At 38.3% G+C, this 19,230-nt stretch overlaps 1 protein-coding gene across 2 annotated transcripts in view; it reads right to left on the minus strand.

The window, feature by feature from the left end:
* Positions 1–811: 811 nt before the first annotated feature.
* Positions 812–19,230, minus strand: part of LOC141899260 (transmembrane protein 127-like) — a 42,144-nt gene continuing 23,725 nt past the window's right edge. Inside the window, exons 3-4 of one of the 2 annotated variants that reach the window (XM_074785447.1) lie at positions 11,067–11,237; positions 822–2,130 (exon numbers count right to left, since the gene is read on the minus strand). In XM_074785447.1, coding sequence (XP_074641548.1) covers positions 1,811–2,130; positions 11,067–11,237 — 491 coding nt within the window. In that variant the 3' untranslated portion in view covers positions 822–1,810. Of the gene's footprint in view, positions 2,131–11,066; positions 11,238–19,230 lie in introns of both variants that reach the window. The other variant, XM_074785448.1, reaches the window with a different exon arrangement.

The raw sequence follows: 19,230 nt of genomic DNA on the forward strand, positions 1-19,230 counted from the left end.
ATTTGAATTTGTGTATTGTAATTAAATCAATTGGTCGCGGAGCGGAGCGGTAGCGAAGTGGAGCGACCAATTGATTTAATACAATATGCTTTTTATATTATTGATATCTTAGAATAAATATTTAGTTTTGATATAAAATGCACGCGGTTATGAAAATATATTATAGTTTTTTAATTACTTTTAATATTTTGTTTTTTAATGGGCTCGACCGTTCGACCTTTGGCCTGAAAGCCCATTACCCCTATTACTCATCCTCACCAGCGATGGTCATTTGAAATTCACACGTATACGGCACCTAGTCCAATGAAACGTTCCCCATTCTATGGCTTTCCCATAATTATTCTAGTAGCGCCGGAATTCCCTGTATATCCCAAAAACAGCCAATCCCGTTCGCTCGTAGAGACAACGCCCTCCAATCGAGGTCATTGCAATTTTATACGAAGAGCTAAGAATTTTCCCGCCAAAAACAGTTTTTTGTAGAATTTTAACAATGTTGACCATGTCATCGACGGAGGTTCGCCATGTCTTCAATCGCATCAATTATACGTCGTTTAAGCCGAGAACCAATGAAACAAATGCTCACAAGTACCGCGATTTTACATGAATTGGCTCAATGCCAACTTCATATCGCTGACAAAGTTAAACCAAAAACTTACCGCGATTTTACATGAATTGGCTCAATGCCAACATCATATCGCTGACAAAGGTAAACCAACAAAATATGAAATAATTTGAATTTTAGGTGGAACAATTATTGTAATATTCATTGCTTATAAATTTACTTATTAGTAATTTTGTCATAATATAAATGCAAGATAAAATTGATGGTGTTAATACTATTCCTCATGATATAAATAAATCTAAATCAAAATTGTATTAAGAAAAACAAATATCATGCGAAATATTCTCCTTACACATGAATTGATTATAGTATAGCAACAAGAACATGGAATGACGACGTAGAAAATAATGTCAATTCACTGGACTTAGTCATGATGTTTACAACTCAACAGTACTTTTATAACATTCATACATTGTATTTGTAGATCGAAGTGATCTCAAAGATAATATAGCACGAAGCCATGAACCAAGAAAGGTTATGTCCCTTTACCAAAAATAGTATGGAAAAGTAAAATTGCAACCTTTTGTGGAAAAGGGAAATAAATAATAATGATCACTAGAATACTAATAGGGTTTTCTGTGAAGTGACAGAACTCCCTAATAAATTTGAAGTGAGAGTACATGAGTTCTTTCCGTGGGTAGGGCCTTTAGTCTGTATATCCAGTTGATATTCAACAGCAACACCGTCACCTTTATATAATTAGGGTGAGTATTTCCATAATTCAACTTGTGGGTACCAATTCTCTGTTCATCAGCAGTAGACCCCAACCATTTTCTGTTAAAGCACAAATGTTGCAGTCATTTGACACAATGTAGTATATCAGTTAGTCTCCAAACCAGTTTCAGTTGTCGGTTCAGTTTCAGTTCTAATGTCGTATTTATTTGATACAATGTAATCCATCAAGAGTTTTCTAGTTTTGTAGTCATACAATGACCTACGTAATTTGTACATGTTACGACCACCAGAGGGTACTAAAACCGTGCCACTTCAGCATTAACAGAATGGCTGATTTCGATGAAACTTCATTAACAAAACTATAAAGGATACAAGAAAATGACCTGGCTCCAGTAAACCTGTTAACAATGTGTTGCAACCATTTTTATTTCATGCTATCAAACTTTAAACAGAAAATCTTTGGGGTTGCGATTGACACAACATATCAGTTATGATCTGTATCAGTGTTTGTACTTATGGGGTATATGCTGGGGGTGGTGGGAGACATGATTGTTCAGGTATCTGAGTCGCTGGTGCACCTTGGCCATATAGATCCCAGATATCATGATCATAATCATCAAGCAGATGGGGTTCAATGTCTCGTGGGTGACGCCGTAAACAATTACATGCTGTTGCTATCACAGACATTGCGCCTGCTGTAGCAATCAGATAAAAACTAACGTCAAATGTCACTTCAACTTTACTGCCTTTGTGCGGTTTCGTTTCGATTTGTAACTGCTCAAGCAAGTCGGTGACCCAGTACGTGAAGCCATTTATGACGACGCATATTATCACTGAAAATATAAAAATCAAAGCAAAATCTAATAATTGAACATAGAAAACCAATGACATTTAAACTCACCGAAATCCTAGACCAGGCACTAGCTATAAGTTTGCACTTCAATATGATTACAGAATATTCACATACAGTAAACCTCTCGATATTGATCGCCTGTGGGCCTAAACAAAAATGGTTCACTATAAAGAGGGACAGGTTACGATGTATCATTCTGATACTGTTGCCACCTATATTTTGGACTAGGTTTGAATTAAGCAATCTTGGGAAGTGAATCTCAGGTTATAGAGATACTGTAATCACGCAAATTGTTTCAACCATGTGACAATGGTTGCTGGGTGATTTTTTTTGCATTTTCTTTGTGAAAGCTCTGTAAACTGGCTGAAACTTACCCCATAGGGCAGAGTTACCCCATACTTTTAAAGACTTGTAGCCTATGAGCCTGCCCACTTTCCAGGTGTAACCAAGGCTGTGGTCAGATCCTGTAAGGGAGTGACCACAGAAAGTTGGCCTAGGGCAGAGGGGTGAGGAGAAAATTTGGAAATTATAACGTCTGAGATGCTTATGAGAGCTCATATTTGAGTACTTTTTTTCTGTAGATAATATAATGCCACTAAGGTTATCTTTGGTCTATGGACGGATCCAGATGTTACCCCACCCAAGGGTAGATAGATAGGTTTTCTGAGATGAATTTAAGCACATTTGATCTTTAACCACATTTGAGGCATAAAATCTATCCTCTATTTAGCCACAAACTAGGGAAGGAAATGTTTATTCAAACCAGAAAGATACTTTCCATGTTGGGTTTCGGTATTGACTTAGAACTTGAAAAGTGAATGGAAATAACTGTGTTGATGCGGTGCATGATTAATACATACTATCAAGGTAAAACGTCAGTAAGTATACTTAAGATGGCCACTGGATACAGTCTGCTCTCGGCCCAATCGCCAAGAACCCATGGCATACGCCAATGACCATGCAGACCATGGGGTACAAGCTTCATGTCCATGATTCAACACGAGCGTTTTGAAGCTTTCCACAGACTTAAGGCCAACTGCTAGCTGTACCCCGAGAGCCTATAGCTAGTCTTATTGACCAAGTGAAACAGGAAAACAATATTCACAAGATGAGTTCTCAGCGTTGATCAAAACATGGATCTGGGGAGTGTTATCACTGCGGAAAATAGTGGATGCACGCTACCTGCCGTGGTGCACTAATATTATTTCGGTATTTAAATGATGTTTTTTTTTCAAACAAAATAAACTCTATTCATCAAAATGCCTAGTTTGTTTTGTGGAATATGTAATTGAACTTCGACCGAGTCATCAATATTTCTTGTGACTGTAATTGGAGCTCGCGTCCTCTGTAAATTCGAGTGGTATAATCGGGACGGAAATCCCAGCTGGCCAATTAATTCATGCTGGTTTTTACCTAAAGAGTAGCAACCATCTGAAACTGCAAAGAATGATCCGGCTTCTCCGAATTCCAAAAGTTCTCACTGCGTAGTGTACAGAGCAGAGTCTCTCGGCATAAGCGCTGAATATCGCACACGAAGCGTTAGACTAGCTCTGCGTGGACGCTGTACGAGCAATATCTCCATGTACAAAAGTGTTCAGTGTTACACGCACACAGCGAGTGTATTGAGCATCGTTCTAGTAATGCGCTACAGCACCTTGAACTAACGAGTAGCGTTGGTTATCTTATAACCAAATTTGAGCACTTATAAACATCAGAATCAAATATAAACCAAGCTGCACCATCTACACCAAGTATAGAATATATGTGCCAATTTACAGAAAAATCGTTCCATACAAACACTTAAATCCTGCCATAAAGAAACATCCACAGACAGACAGACAGACATGACGATGAGTTCGTCTCACAACGAAACCCATCAAAAAGGGAAGTTCTCATTTTCGATTATTCAAATTGACCATTTTAGTAACTTCCAGAGTATTTGCCAGGAATGAAACATTCATGTTTATACAAGTCAAAAGTCACAAGTCACGAACTTGAGTACCCCTCGATACTAGTTGTCTGGATCTGCCCCTGACCACTTATTGATTAAGAAAGTTTAGAACTTATGATCTAATTGTTAGCTTTTGCATTTCAATCAGAGGAAATATTCTGCCGATTTTCTCGGTTTTCATCTCTCAGCACTGGAGCAGATTTTTCAGTGAAACCCTTTATTTTGGTCCATTTTTCATAAAGAAAACACCTACAGAATCAATGGAATGTTACTAGAAAAATTCTACGTTTTTAAATCATACTGAAGATATATAAAAGATTTTTCTGAATTCGGCAACTTTGATACTATGAGATCAGGTGCATGGTCCAGATACTGTAAACACCATAAACAAAACTCGCTGGAATCATTGGTTGGATGTGACCTACACAGAAATCTCAAGTGCTTTACCAACGGTTAAGGTGCATTCGAAAAAAATACTGTTGCAACAAACTACTTGATATCCCCCCAATATAAACACAGAATAATGTTTATTATGACCTTTTAGGTTAATGGGTTTTTCAATTATCGGTGCGACAAATGTCACAGTTGTCGCACCCGTGGCTGTGTCCCTGTGAATGATCTCAATTGTTGGTTCAGGGACTCAATACTTGCAACAAATCATGGGGATATCTGAAGCTTTTGTATGGTAGTATGATACAACTGATAATATGATATAACTGGCTTCTTTAAATATTTGATGAGATGGCCAAAAGCAGTGTGACTAAGTATGATAAATTATTAAAGCCAAATAACATTTCTAATCACTCAAAGATATCACAATTAATGCAATATGGGCCTAACACTAACATCTATTAAAACTAATCCATTTGTTTTACATAGGCCTAACATGTAATTTCAATATTGAGTCATTCATATGAATATAGAAATTTCATAAGTATATCCTCCCACAAACTGGCAGTTAATAAATACCACAAAGATATTTTGACATACAAATGTTACTAATAATTCGAACTTCTAGTATAACAGTTCAAATTCATGTTTTATTTGTAATATAAATTGTGACTTCCCTCGCATTAGGCAGTATAAGATCTTTTTTCCATGTGTTTCATAATTTCACTTTTTTCACACTAAACTGTAGCTGAAACTGTCATTACATCCCGCACCACCCAGTATTCAGGGATTCTTCTACTACTCCTATACAGATTGTATATAATTGTAGTGCAGAAGTAAGTTTGAATGATTGTTTGTTAAAAGGTCCTATTCTTTTGAATGATTTGGTTGCTATCCTACTACGTTTCAGGTTGCATCGATATGCCTTTTCTTCAAACATCGAGAAGGCGTTCCTTCAGATAGTTCTGCCGGAAGAAGACAGAGATTTTGTCAGATTCCTGAGGCTCAAAGATCCTTCCGATGCAGAGGGTCCGTTGGAAGCCTATCGTTTTAGAGTGGTGTTGTTCGGTGCGAAGAGTTCACCGTTCATGCTCAATGCAACCTTGAAATTTCATTTGAATCAATTTCAGGATGATGTCGCTAAAGATTTATCCGAAAATATTTACGTTGATAATGTGTTCAGTGGGTGTGATATTGATGGTTTGTTGAATTACTACATTTGCTCCCGATCATTACTTTCTAGAGCAGGTTTTAACCTGCGGGAGTGGTCATCGAATTCGCCAGAATTAAATCGAAAATGTAAGACCGAAAATGTTTGCAGTGAAAAGCAAGAAGTCAAAGCATTAGGTCTGAAATGGAAATGTAATGATGATTCCCTCAAGTTAGCGGATTTCGTGAGTAGTTCTGATAACTGTTTAATTACTAAACGTGAAGTTGTGAAGGATACCGCTAAAGTATTTGATCCGTTAGGTATCATTTCCCGTGTGTCTATCAAAGCTAAAATGCTCATACAAAAACTTTGGATTCGAAAATATGATTGGATGAACCGTTACCCGCTGATTTGAGAGATGAATGGTTTTCAATCTTAGCCAATTTACAAGAATCTGTAAATGAGATTTATTTACACCGCCACTATTTTGATGTTGATTGCATTGTTGATAATGTTTGTCAGCTTTGTGTGTTTGCAGATACGAGCGACAAGGCTTACGGGTCTGTAGCATATCTCTGTTGTGGAGAAAACACGTAATTTGTAATGGCTAAAAGTTGAGTGAGTCCAATCAAAAAACGGTCTATACCTGAAATGGAATTACTTGCAGCATTGTTGGCCTCACGACTTGCTGTTTATGTGAAAAAATCTCTCAATCTAGAGTTAGTTGAAATTTGTCTTTGGTCAGACAGCCAGGTTGTGTTGAATTGGATTAAATCAGCTAAATCATCTCCGATTTTTGTCGGAAATCGCATTTCTGAAATTCTGAAACTGTCTGATGCATCTATGTGGCGTTATGTTAAATCAGAACATAATCCGGCTGACTTACTTACTCGTGGTTTGAGTTCTAGACAATTAGTGTGTTCTCAACTTTGGTGGTATGGCCCACAGTGGTTGGCCACACCCGCTTGGCCAGAAACCCATATTTGTAATCTTTCTGTTGCTAGTACTGAGAGTACTGATATGAGCAGTGATTCATCTTCGTCTGTATATACGTTATCTTGTAATTTACCTGGCGTTCATAACATAATTGATGTAAATCGTTATAGTTCTCTTACAAAGTTGCTAAGAGTCACAGCACTCGTTAAGCGATGTGTTGACAAGTGTAAAGGCCGTGACGTCGTGAATGACTCTATCACAGTATCTGAGCTGGAGGAAGCTGAGCGCCTATGGGTAAGTTCGATTCAGAAAGAGTATTATCGCGATGTGTTCAGTGCTTTGTTGTTGAAAAAGCGAGAGCCTAGTATAATTCAACATCTCCGTCTATTTGTTGGTTCGGATGGCATGTTACGCTGTCGTGGGAGGCTGGATAATGCAGACATCCCAGATAGCGCGAAGTTCCCTATCCTTTTGCCTAAGTTTCATCGTTATACTAAGCTTTTCATCCTGTATGTGCACTGTAGCAAAGTCATGCATCAGGGAGTTAATGATACTGTAACGTACATCAGGCAGAGATACTGGATACCGGCAATACGTCAAAGAGTTCTGTCTGCATTGCGATCCTGTATTACGTGTAAATTACTGTCGGGTTTACCGTTTAAGTTACCGAGTTCAGCACCATTACAGTCGGTTAGAGTGAAAGAAGCACCGCCCTTTTCTGTCTGTGGTATCGACTATACCGGTGCATTATATGTTATAAGTGGACGCGGTGACTCGAAAGTTTACATTCTATTAATTACGAGTGCGATTACCAGAGCTGTGCATTTAGAACTCGTAAATGATATGAAAACTGATACTTTTCTCCTAGCTTTCAGAAGTTTTATTGCTAGACGCTCTATACCGCGAGTGGCTATTTCTGATAATGCGGCATCCTTTGTATGTGCGTCAGAAATGCTGAGAGATTTGTTTGCGTCGGCACAAGTGAGAAATTTCATGACTTCCAAAGGTATAGAATGGAGGTTTATCCCTAAAAAAGCTCCATGGTTTGGAGGGTTTTATGAGCGGTTGGTCGGTGTCGTCAAATCGTGTCTCAAAAAATCTCTCGGCAAATCGAAATTAACATTTGATGAATTACAAACATTAGTATTGAGTGCGAAAGTGTCATCAATGATCGCCCATTGACCTTTGTTTCAAGTTCGCTTGCAGATCCAGACTGCAGATTGCAGATTGCAGACCTTTAACACCGTCTCATCTCATGCACGGACGTCGACTAACGCAGATGCCTCAATCCATCGTTGACGAAACTACCATCAGCGATCCAACATACGGCGCATCCGAAATGCATAAACGACTTCAACGATTATCGCATGTTTTGTCGCAGTTTTGGCAAAGATGGCGGGATGAATATCTTGTCGCACTTCGAGAACGTCATCATAAGTCGTCTGCCGGAAGTCAACAAGAGAAAATCCGCGTTGGAGACGTCGTTCTGATTCACGACGATATGCCGAGAATCAACTGGAAATTGGCAGTCGTAGAAAAATTAAACCGAGGGAACGACAACATAGTTCGTTCTGTTGCTCTAAGGACAGTTAAAGGTCGAACAAGTAGACCTATAAATAAATTGTATTATCTAGAAGTCAATTCTCCCGAGGAGAATAAATCGTGTAAATCTGTATCCATTCTTAGTGTTCGTGCGTTACCTCGGCGTGCCGCAGCTCTTAAAGCCTTACACTTAATTAAATCATTAACTAAGTGATTAATTGGGGGCCGGAGTATGTCGTGAATAAGATTATCAGTTATAGTGTATTATATTGTTATATCAAATTGTAGAACTTCACACAATTGTCGAACTGCGTGAACTATTAGACTGTACTGAGCCTTTAACTGTAACTGTAACTATTCAACTGTATCAGTGCATTCCTCTGTAAATACGGAATAGAATTCTATAGTATGTGTCACATTAACAGAAAACCACGTAGGCGTTCGGTCATTCGTTCTCTATCTCTCTCTGCTTACCTCTCGAGGACATAGCCTCAAGTTTGTCAACAATGCCAATTCTAAATGAAAATGTTGCTAATTCTATCAAAATAAGACTGATGGGACTCATTCTCCCCTCTGTTTACTGAATGATTGTATGAACTTGCTTAAGGCGGGCATAGGTCGGCCTTGCGACGGCTTGCGACGCGACTCACTACGACCGCAAGCGACGATCGCGTCGCAACGACTCACCGACCTATGCTACCAGCAACTGCCAGCGACGCCAGTCGCAATGAGTCGCACATGTTCTACTTTCTGCAACGCGACGCGACCGTCGCAACCGACCTGCGTGCTGTTGCGTATGGCAGCAACTAATCGCACACAGTCGCTGACAACCGCATCGCAACCGACTTGCGCGGCCACTTGTGACGCAACGCGACGATCGCGTCGCAAGGTCGACCTACGCCCGGCTTTAGAGCTTTTTAAGTTTCACCATCCTATATACAATATAGCATTTGTTTTGAATTTCAACAATTAAGAGCAATTCGCAAAATAGAGGAAAAAATCAATGTTAAATGTGACTTGTGGGACATCCCGACTGCTTTATTTTGTGATGGCCATGTCATATTTGGGAGAAAACAGTGTCAAAATGCAGGCCACAAGGGCAAAATAGCTTATTAGGCTTTGTATTCTGCTGGGGGAATTCAGTAAAATTGCTTTCGCATCCTTTATAAATGAGTTGACAAGGGAGGATCCAAAAGAGGATTTTTTTAAGTTAGGAAAATATGAATTTACAAAAGGAAAAAAATTTGATGATACAATCAGAGGACCTTGAAATCTTTTGTGATTTCTGACACTTAAGAGTGTTTACTTTCACATAGAAATGTCCTCCAAGAGAATCTAGTAACTTAGAATATTTACTGAAATGCACCACTCTGCTGGAATACTTGTTCAGATGATTTTAATGTTTTAATGTTTCTATGAGCGCTAGTTTTGGGTCACCTAGGGCAAAGGCGAAATGAGAAGAAAATCGTTCGAAATCAACAGTTTGAGTAAAATTTAACGAAACTAACAAACTAGGCCTATAAACCATAAAGAGCCACCAGGCACTGATGATTGAAGTATTTTATAATTTTTCAGTACATGAATGTACTGTTATATGCCTTTGATTCCTAAAAAAATTACTTTAAGATAAATCAGCAATGCAATAACAATCCCTGTTACAGGCCTACAGATGGCAGCACTATACGGTCATTATTATCAGATATTTTTGGAAACTACCTACCATTATAATCTTGAAGATATAAAGGAGTTATCCATATAAGTAAGAACGATAAATGATACCAATAAAACGAGAAAATAACAGAATTATGACTGTAAAACTGTAGATGTTGAGATTTTATCACGAAGCAGCGGCAAGCGAGTATACGTGTTGCGTAGATTCTCATCATGTGATGGATTAGATTTCTCCGATAAAATCGTCAAAAAGCACTACGAAACCAATTCAACATATTGTTTTAAACATCTCAAAAAAATAAAACACTTGGAACCAAACACTAGCGCCGCTAACAGCGGTGTTCAATATTAAAATCATCTGAATAGAAGTATTGACCAGAGGCACAACCTGAGCTCGAAGCTCACTGTCAGATCCAGCAGTGGCGGACTCCTGATAGGACCCAGAGGGGTCAAGGTCACCGAATCAGACCGAGTCCAACATCGACTTAATGTAGCGCAGAGATGGTGGGGCAGGGCGGGGGTCAAGATCATCGCTGCGGGAAGCGTTTGACCCTGCGCGGGATTACCCCATATCCACAAACTGCAAGCAGTTTGTAGAGAGTTACCTGCCTTAATTTATACGAACAACGTTTATCATTATGGATCTGTGTGAATAGTGGTAAAGAGTGCTGGATATGTTCATTTACTTGTGCAATGACACAAGCAATCCGAATTGAAATTGTAACGAGTGCTACTACCGAAAAATTTTCAGAGATTCATCAATATCTAACTTTGAGGCATGTGGACTGGAAGTTTATAACTAAGTGTGCTCCTTGGCAGGTAGGCTTTGGGAACGGTTGTTCTGAAAAAAATTTACCTTAATAATGTATTAGTTGCAACATCAGTTTTATTTCATTATAATTATATACAGTTTTGACATAGATTGATTCTTGACTGAATGATCCACTAACTGTTTATATATCTTCAGAGATTGATGATGGTGAAGGATTCATCCATGATATTTGGTATTTGGCAGATGGAAATTGAGCAAACTATCTAAATTGTATATCAGTTTTCAGATATATCAGTTTTCAGGACATTCACTGGCATCAAGAGGATCTTACTTTACGCATATTTCATAGTCACAGGTGATAACAGAGATGTTAAATCAGGTTGTGTTGTCATCATCCACGCTAGTATCTATCATCACCTGATGACAGGTGCTAGCTTTATCATGGGTATGCATCCACAATGGTCATACGCGCAGTCAAATAACTTGAATACACATTTTACATACCAGTAAGTATATTTCCTAAAGCATTCCTTCTAATTATCTTTAGAGAGGGTGATGATGGTCCAAATAAATCTAGACTAAATGACAGAACGCTTGATATGATTCCAAGGAATGTCAGAGCGATTATGCTTCTCATGATGACAAGAATTCTTGATGTCACACAGTTTCTCATCTCTGAAAAGGGAAAAAATATTGAAATACTAGGGGGCCGGAGACACGCGTACTTGGTGAAATGGTTGAAAATCAGACAATTTCAAGTCATGCCCCCTGTAAAGATACGGAAATCGTTGACCTTGAATCTTGCCACAATGATAATGTGTGTCATGAGCTATAATTATACAATCATGCAGTTCATTGTGGTTAAAAAATAGACATAGCTCAATATGGAAAATGCCACTAGGCCTACATGCAGTAGGGGATCCTTTGAAAATTAACGGCTACGAGAGGTTGCCAGAAATCTAAGGACAGACTGCTCCATTTAAGAATATGGACTATTGAAGGCCTAGACCTATAATCTGTCAGACATGGCAGTATCTGTGAACCCAAGGTACAATCAAGAGCTCCAGTGGTTTAAACAGGTATTTCCCTAATATCTCTGTCAGTTGATTTGGATCCTACTTTATTCAGAGATATGTGTGAACATGAAATATAGTCATATCTGTGGCTTAAAATGTAGTTAACCCTTTAACCGGCAATCGGTCACTAGCGACCGATTTGAATAGACCAGCTATAGTGAATAGGATAGTCAAGTATTCATTTCAGTGAAGCATTCTTACTCATTTTCCTGTGAGCAGATGGCGACACCAGACAGCCTACAATGTCTAACAAAGCAGGAAAGTGATGTATCATACATGTAGTAGGGGGCGTAGAAATCACGTGTCACATGGGTCAGATTTCCGAAGTTGAAAAGATCGTTAGTAGTAATGGCCAATGCATTAAATACGTTCTCTAGTGAGTTTGGCTGATATTTTGGACATACTAATGAAAGATTCTGATGATAATTTGCATTGGGATGAATTTGATGACAGTGCTTGATTATGGATGGCCCTAAAATCTGAATGACCTTGGGATCTGCGACCTTGGGGTCGGACCCTAAAGGTAACCCCAAAAGTTCGCAAACTAGGTACCATTCGAAAGCTTATGAAAAGAGCTTTTATAAAATACATGCAATATGGGGTTATCCCTCATATCTACTGAGTTATCAGTTTTCCCCTTGTAAGGTCCAAAATCACTCACAGGCCAAAAAATACTTGCCGGTTAAAGATCAAGTGTAGCCCACGATAGTTGTGTTTTTAACGATAGATTATGTTACAGAAATACATAATAATCATTCTTGAGAGATCTTAGCTGTAATGAGTGATGGATTACTGAAATATAAGTGATTGAAAAGTGTAAATTTTCACATCACGTAGTTCGTCTGACACCCATGTAGATAAGTAGATGGCGCTGATGATGATGAAACAATAGGGGCTTCATGCTGAATTCAAGCAAGTGCGAATTTCTAGTTTCATGTTGATATACATGGCATTTAAAGTTTTAGTTATCCCCGTTTAGTTATCTTATATGACCGGCTTCACTGCATAGTACATTCATCAGCATCGTATGTCTCTAAGAGGCGTGGGAAACACTACTGATCATCTAAGTAGTCGTGTTTACCTTGCCGGTTAACCCACTGTACTGTAACCTTTTACCTTAAAGTTGTATCAAACTATCCATATCATCTTAACTACCAGTAACTTTGTGTTGAAGTTTTATCACAATCGAACAAAAGTTGAATCAATTTCAAATACTCTAATCCATGTTCAAATCTGTTATTACTGAAGGAATTTTTATCAAAAATAGATCTACGTAAGCAGCAACTTCAAATTAAGAATACTATGACGAAAATGATATCAAACATATATGAAGTCTTTTTTATTTGTCATACTGTGTGATACTGGTGTGAGCCAGATATGTTCCCGTTATGATTATAAACAATTTTTGGAGCTTCATTTAACTCGGCCTTAAATTGAGCAATGCAGTCTGTAACTCAGCTCTATCAATACATATACAGACACACACACTTTACCTATACAATACTGCTGTTTGAATGCACATTGGGCGATTCTCCCTGTGTTGAACAGGACACTTATATTAATTTTCATCTTAAATAACTACAAGACATCCTTTTAATTCAATGTGTTTTGGTACTTAGGTTCTTAGGGAGGTTGTCTATCATCAGGTAGCAAAAAGATTCTGATATCATACATTCAAGAAAAAATCATGCCATCCAAAAATCGTGTTGTACAGGTGGAGACAAACCAAGCATTTTCAGATGAAAAGTTTGAATGGAAGTTTCTGTTAAGTCGAATAGATATAAAGGCAATTATGCTTGTGCAGATGATGATACCCGTCATGTTGTACATTTTATCGTAAGAAAATGCACTTGTTTCAGTTTATCTAGAGTCATGTAAGCTATATATTACCTTCAACTCTTTCAAACATCTATTTTCCAACGTTTAAAATGAAAATGTACAGTAAATAAGTACCCTTTGTAAGCTTGGATCATCACTGTCCAGTACAACACTATCTTATAATAATAACATTTACTTCTGGTATGAAGGGCAGCAGATTCTATTTGCTACCTGAGGGTCTTTTTGCAGCCTGATGATAGATAACATCTTTGAGTAGAGGTGGCAAAACTAATTGAAATATCTATTGCACTTTTTCAGCTGAAAAGTAGCACAAGTCGTGTTCAACACCAGGAGAATCTCATTGAATAAATGATCAGCAGGTCTAATAGAGCAAACCAGGTCACTGGTGCTAAGACATAGATCATTAATATTTTAAGTGGCCAGGGACAGTCGTGAAATTATAATTGGCAAGATTATTTCTTTTGTTTTACGAAATTAATCAATACCACTGATAAATAGGTCATTTTCATCAATTCACTGTGAGGCACATGTACTAAATAGTATAAATTAGTCCTAAAAAGTAGAAATAAGTAAGGTATAAAAATGGGTCCAGTTAGTGTCTGTAAGCAGCTACATTATCTAACATCTTCCACCATTAAATTGCAGGGTATGATTCATTGAAGTTGATTTAAAAGCCTTATCATATCAAGTGTTGTACAGGGCAAATGTTATACAGGACAAAATTATTTATTAGTGTGTAGATACCCCATGGTAACTGCCTATGTTTCTGCCTTCCTAGATTAAATGGTGTATTAGGACTCCTAAAATGACTCCTCACGGAGGCGTCCACATATTTCAAATCAGTTAATAATGTATTTTGGAGAAGCGCCACCTAGAGGTCAACTTATACCATGAATATGATGACCAAATAGGCTACTATGTGCAAAATAGGCTACTACGTACAAATAAACCAAGTTAAGCAAAAATAACTTCAAGGATAATGAAATTACAGTGTTTTTACCATTCCCAAGTGGCAATTGTAGGAACTAATTTTGCCGGTTGGCATACTATACTTACGTTCATATACTAACTATACTGGGTTTTGTGATTTCTTTAATAAAACTAGGGATCCAGGAACACCATGCCACTTGGAAAGTGGTATCAAATGCTCAACAATCTAACAATTTCAATTTTCAACGCCCCTAGTAATCAAATACAAATGTGCCTAGATACCAATATAATATGGAGGTTATTCTACCATTCAACACCACCTGATGACCATATAAAATAACGAATATCCCTAAAACTCACCACAATCATAGATCATGTCATGCGCTACAACTTTGCAATTGATTGTGGTAATAAAATATGCATAGGCACGAATATGATACAGAAATCATAGATCATGTCATGCGCTACAACTTTGCAATTGATTGTGGTAATAAAATATGCATAGGCACGAATATGATACAGAAATACTAAGTTATTGTATTATTCAACGTCCTATGGTGGCCATATACCACTAGAATGTCGCTGAAGCAGAGTTGCCACTTATGTGAAGCTAAAAATCCGGAAAATAAGTCGGGGGTCTGGGGACCTCCCCCTGAAAAATTTTTTGAAATTAGAACGCCAGGAGATGCGTTCTGGCGCAATATGCGTTATAGGCCTTACTTTCATTACCACCTATAGATCATTTTTTCAAATAGCGATTGGTTCCGTCAAATACACCTCATATATAAACCAGAGCCAAAAACAAACGAAGCGTCAGTCGATTTCGATCGTCGCGTCATCTTGGTTTAATCGTGTACTGCGGGGTTGTTGCCACTATGTGGCAGCACAATACGGCTTTTTCGAACCCTCTACGGAGCCGTCACGTTTTGATGTTTAGGGTCGAATCCCAAATTGATTTTATTTTTTTCGCGATGTTTTCTTTTGTGGTTATTTGACTTCTCCAGAAAATCCGGAAATGAAATTGGATTTTTTTTAAATCCGGAATTCTGGAGAAATCCTGAGAAGTGGCAACTCTGCTGAAGACGACTGATGCCCCCAAATTAGGCGAAATGCCTGAATGTAAATTACACCCCGAGTGTATATCGACCTATTTCTGAAGGCAGGAAATGAAAAATACATAACAACTCCTGGTGACCATGACCTTTGACCTACAGGACCTGAAATGTAATCAGTTACTCACGGTCTTTAGGATAACCCATCCAAAAATTGTCACCAAATTATCTTAAACCACCTATGAGATATAGCCCGGAAATGAAAAATACATAACAGCTTCTAGTAACCTTGACCTTTGACCAACACGACCTGAAAACTAATCAGTTACCCACGGCCCCGAGGATAACCCATCCATAGAATTTCAGTTAGTTTTCTTAAACTGTTTATGAGTTAGAGCCCGGAAATGAAATTCACAAAATGGAGCGTACTGTTTTATGACCTCCGAAGTCTCTGTCTGAAATCTCCGGTTGGCTCCACACAAAATCCGAATCACACCACCTCGACAGAAAGGAGGTTTCAGAGACTCCAAAAAGTCACGTGACCAATAAAAGAGTACGATTGGAGGCCAACGGATCTGATAAAAGAGTTCGCCCAAAATGGCTTCATGCGACCTTGACCTTACCCCTACAGGACCCAAAATCTAATCAGTTACCAATGGTCCCTAGGACAACCCATCCATAGAATTTCCATAGAAGTTATCTTAAACCGTTTATGTGTTAGAGCCCGGAAAATAAATTCACAAAATGGCTTCCTGCAACCTTTACCTTGGATGTACAGGACCCAAAATCTAATCAGTTACTAACCGCATATAGTACAACACAACTGTTGAATTTGAAGAAAATCTTTCAAAGGGTTTAGCTGCTAGGGCACGGAAACCACTGCCAACAGACGGATGGACAGACAGACGACGAAGTGAATACAGTATGCCCCCCACAGTGCATTGGGGGGCATAGAAACCAATGGCCTTCAAACTCACAATAATCATAGAACGCATTATGAGCTACCAATTGATTTTAGAAACAAAATGTGCTTTGGTATCAATAGGGTAACTCATAGTAATTTCGGAAGACCATGTAATTTCGGAAGTTTTCTTCTACGGCCTCTCCGCGAATACCTATTCGGACTAGCTTAGGTTGGTATTTCCTGGGAATCCCACGGAAATCCGTGCCGTTTTGATGACGTAGTACGCATTTCTTCCCGGCACACGAAATCAGCAAAGCAGGAAAAATCGGTGATGTAAGTACATTATTGATTGCCCATGTAAGTACGTTATTGATTGCCCAATTTTTACGGCATTTCGCGGCCAGTTGATATGTTAACACTCCCAAGAAGTTTGGAAGTAAAAAGTAGGAAGTAAAAAGTTTGTTTATAAAGATTCATTCGCTATTGGTAATACGGTCGTTGATGAAATATCAGCTATTTTTAGAAACTCGCTCCCATACACATAATTTCGGAAAATCGTATACCCGGTTATTCTGGCTAGTTCACGTAATTTCAGAAGTTCCGAAATTATGTATAGTTCGTATTTGTGTGTGTTTTCTCGGTAGTCTATCATCAAACAGGCCTTCTTCTGAGATAATTGTCACAAATGTGCATACTAAAAACAAATGCAAATTAATTTATCATTTTAGCCATCATTTTAGCCTAGAGACTAGGCCTATAACCTAGTCTCCATAACACAGTTATCAGTAAATGATATCTAGGCCTAAATTATGAAAATGCCATACTGAGACCAGGTTGTAACTACTATCATGATATTTACAAAGGAAAATAATTAAGGCTTATTTATAAAAGAAAATGAATTATTTTTAAAAGTGTATCGGCGTTGGACAAAAGTGCAAATGGGTTCAGCATGGGATGTCAATATTATCGGCAGCTATATGCATATGGCATTTGTGGTATTTAACACACACTCTTGGTTAGCTATCTTCTAAACAGAAAGTACCAGTTCGAAATGATGGGGTTTTATCCTCACAATCGGATGAGAAATTCATAAACAGTGGTGTGCCCCAAGGCTCCATTCTAGGTCCCCTTCTTTTTTGGTATGTATAAATGACCTTCCTTATTCAAACTTCTGGTAGGTGGCATGAAACAAATATGTGCTACCTCCATTTAGTGAACACCTCTCTAAGTGAACAATTTCTTTGGAACCTACAGAGAGGTTATACTGTAACACTCGTGAATGGAAAAGAGGTTCTTGCAAAATTTTGTACTTTTTGGCCAACCCAATAATTCTCTTGACGTGTATACGTTTTGAAGCAATTCTACAATCACGGATTACTTCCTCAGGTTTTAACTGGCTTATGTCCTGTAAAAAGGTCAGGATATTGCAACGAAAATCAATCTAAGCAATTGATACAAAGGGAGGACGCTCCAAAATCTGACGATCAATAGTTGAACCAGCATCGCATTCACTAACGAAGGAAACGACTCCACGTGGAGATATTCCTATCATCGATTTCAGAGTGTTTTCGTTTTTGTAAGAGGAAAATGTGGCAGATAAAGCCACTACATAACTTGTTTTATTTTTAGGTATTTCTGTTGCATCAAGCACAACTCTGAAAATCAATGAATTTTATCCATGGTGCAATGATGCTTGAAGCTGAACTCTTATGGCCTCCTTTCTTATTTTTACAATAGGTCGGCATTTTGACACAAAAACTGCCATAGCTCATTCCATTCTTGCGAAATGCAATACCCGAAAATATAGCTAGTAACTAAGGGAACACTTGGTAGATTCAAATATAAACGAAAGATCAAGGTAATTGATCAAAGCGTCTTCAAAATTTCACTCGAAAACTTCGAAAATGTGTAAAAAGTGCTGATTTTGGCGAACAACAATGGCTGCCAGTCGGCCATCTTGAATCTGACAGGGCCAGTTTTTGGGCTGAAGATGTGTCTAGGGTAGATACATGTATAAACCAAATATCAAGACATAACCTTGAAGCGTCTTCAAAACTTCCCAAATTTACTGGATTCCGTCTACGGACGACAAGTGAACGCAATAGCCTGCTGGGACTTAAGTCCCAAGTGGGCTAAAAACCAATGACCTTGAAACTCACCACAATCATAGAACATGTCAGCAGCTACGATTTTGTAATTGATTGTGATAACAAAATCTGCCTCGTTACCAATCTAATATGGATATGGAAATACTAAGTTATTCTACTATTCAACGCCCCCTGGTGACCACATTCAAAACCCAATAACCTGGTAACTAACAATAATAATAATAATAATAATAATAATAATAAATAATAATAATGTCACATTTATATAGCACCTGTTTCACTAACAATAATGTTCACCAGCGCTTTGTATGGTAGTGGTGCTGAATTCACAGAGCATAGGCTTTGCAAAAAAGCAAATGTTTTTCTCTATGTTTGAAAGTGTTGATTTCAGTTATATTCCGTATATTTGTGTCGAGAGAGTTCCACAGAGTTGGAGCAATACATTGGAAGCTACGTCCACCATAGGTTTCAAGACGGTAGCGATAAGTGGTTAGAAGATTGCAAGAACTGGATCTAAGTGAACGTGCCGGTACATATGGAATGAGCAGATCACGCAAATACACAGGAGCGAAGTTGTTTAGACACTTGAACACAAGTAATAGAATCTTATAGTCAATCCGCTGTTGATCAGGGAGCCAGTGGAGCGAAATTAAAACTGGTGTAATATGCTCTCTCGACCTTGTCAGAGTGACTAATCTGGCTGCACGGTTTTGGATAAGCTGGAGTATGTGTACTAAGCATTTACACCCACTAAACATG

The sequence above is a fragment of the Tubulanus polymorphus genome, chromosome 2 (assembly GCF_964204645.1).
Source record: "Tubulanus polymorphus chromosome 2, tnTubPoly1.2, whole genome shotgun sequence".
NCBI classification, from domain to species: Eukaryota; Metazoa; Nemertea; class Palaeonemertea; order Tubulaniformes; family Tubulanidae; genus Tubulanus; species Tubulanus polymorphus.